At 67.2% G+C, this 2,062-nt stretch overlaps 1 protein-coding gene across 1 annotated transcript; it reads left to right on the top strand.

The window, feature by feature from the left end:
- Window positions 1-1,471: 1,471 nt before the first annotated feature.
- Window positions 1,472-1,825, top strand: AURANDRAFT_69233 (expressed protein; the record flags this gene model as incomplete). The annotated part of the gene is made up of 1 exon (XM_009044991.1): window positions 1,472-1,825. One exon carries the CDS (start codon window positions 1,472-1,474, stop codon window positions 1,823-1,825), a length of 354 nt encoding a protein of 117 aa, XP_009043239.1.
- Window positions 1,826-2,062: the final 237 nt, after the last annotated feature.

The following is a 2,062-nucleotide window of genomic DNA, read 5'->3' as shown; positions in this document are numbered from 1 at the left end:
TTGGTCTGCATGGGCCCCATGAGGTCAATGTTCCAGACGCGTTCGTCGCGTGGTTCTGCGCTTCTCGAGATTGCGAATGTCGGTGCTGCGCGCATGTTGTCGACCTTGCATCGGCAGTCGCTGACCTTGTCGCCGGTCAGGGTCCAGTTGTGGTCCTTGGCCGTCGCGGTCTGGACCTTGTCCCCGCAGTGGCCCATGCCGAGGTGCAGGAACCGCCGCGTCGCGCTGGCTCCGGCTGGTAGTTTCGATGGTGCGTTCTCGAGGGCGCGAGGTCGTAGTAGGGGCGGCGGGGCGGGTACCGACATCATCGGCGCCATCGTCGCCGATGGCGCGAGCTTGGCGGCGGCCACGGACGCGCGGCCCATGGCCCGCGCCGAGATGGCGTCCGCCATGACGTCGACGATCGCGTTGCCCACGTGTCGCTGTTGTTGCTCACGCGGTAGTCTCGGGTCGATCGTGACGCCCATAGCTGACGCGGCTTCGGTCACGAGGACGTGCGACGCACGGCCAGGATGAGAGGGACGCTCCACGATCATGTTGGGCGTGTCCTGGCCGAAGGTGCGGGGCGACATGAGTCTGGAGGCGTCGTGTACGTTGACTGTCCGCGCAAGGTGTGCGGTGACTTCGTTCTTGTCGACCTCGACCGTGGTCGGGTTGGAGCGTTCGTCGCGCATGAGCTTGACCGTGTGCTGGCGGACCTCGAGCACGGACCACGGGTCGCCGCTCCCCCGGATGCGGACTCGGGAGCCCGCGGTGACCTTGTCTCCGGGCTTGGTCGTGATCGTGGCGACGATGAGTGGCGAATATGGGTCTTCGTCCTTGGCCCGCCGGGGTGCCTCGAGGCGCTTGAACTCCCCCGGAAGGAACGCTTCCTCCGGGACCTCGCTGGCGGGGAGCAGGTGCTGCTCTAGCCGTTGAGGAGTTGCGTACAGCTTCGATTTCTCGATTTCGGCGAGGTTGCCGAGCTCGATGTTCGCGGGCTCGTAGTGCCGGTGGATTGTATCGTGCTCATGCTGCTATTAGAGGATGGGTCACTAGAGCCGCAGCGCCGTCGTTGCCGCGCGCGATGCGCGGTCAGCTAACTGCACCAGACGAAGCTGTCAACCTCCAGTTCAAGGCCGAGGTGGAGCGCGGAAACGCTCAGGTCAGAGGAATAATCCTGATGATAAAGAGACAGATGAGCCAAGCATTACATGCCCGTGATGTCGAACTCGTCGAGGCGCCGCCAGCCTGGGAACTTAGAGGCGTCGACGGACCACACCAGGGTGCTACCGGCGTCCTTCACCTCCAGGGGGGAGCCTCGGCAGGAAGACGCGCACCACACGCACGACCGCCTGGCCGCCGCCTCGCAACAGCATCATCAACTGTGACGCGTCAACCGACATCAAGAATCAACGGCGTCCAGCTCATTTTTGGCGCCTCGTGTCCGAAGACTGAGGCAGACGCCTCGAACTCGCCTTTCCGCGACGCCATGCGGATCCTCTACGCCCTGGTCGCCGCGACGGCCTTCGCCTTCGCCCCCGCCGCCCCGCCGAGGACAGCCGTCGCCCCGGGCGCGACGCGACGAGGGCGCGACGGGAAGATCTACGTCGGCGAACCGGAGCCCATCGAGCAGGTGGGCGACCTGCTGCGCAACCTCGGGCGGGGCCTCGAGCAGGGCGCGCGGGGCGTCATGGACGACGTCTTCGGCAAGCAGCCCGTGCTGAACCCGATCCCCATCGAGATGCCCCCCGAGGAGCCGGAGGCGATCCCGGAGAAGGACCCCTTCGACTTCCCGCCGCCGAGCCGACCACACGGCGGCGACTGGGGCCTGGACAGGTTCTAGGGCCGCGGCGCCGCCGCCGACGCTGTACACATTCGCCGCCGATCGAGGCGGTCCGCGCGGTTCGGGCGCGGCCCGTTCGAACGCGCGGCGCGCGTTCCCCGCTGGTCATAACGGAGCGCTCGCCTGTGCCTCGCGGCTCCCCGGGGCGCGGGGTCCACGTAGGGACGTCGAGACAAAACACCGGGTTACACGTCCCCCCCCCCGTCGAAGGCCCCGCGCCTCGCCTCCGCGAACGTC

The sequence above is a fragment of the Aureococcus anophagefferens genome (assembly GCF_000186865.1).
Source record: "Aureococcus anophagefferens unplaced genomic scaffold AURANscaffold_1179, whole genome shotgun sequence".
NCBI classification, from domain to species: domain Eukaryota; class Pelagophyceae; order Pelagomonadales; family Pelagomonadaceae; genus Aureococcus; species Aureococcus anophagefferens.
Note: the sequence above shows the minus strand (reverse complement) of the source record. Positions and strands in the feature narration are given on the sequence as shown.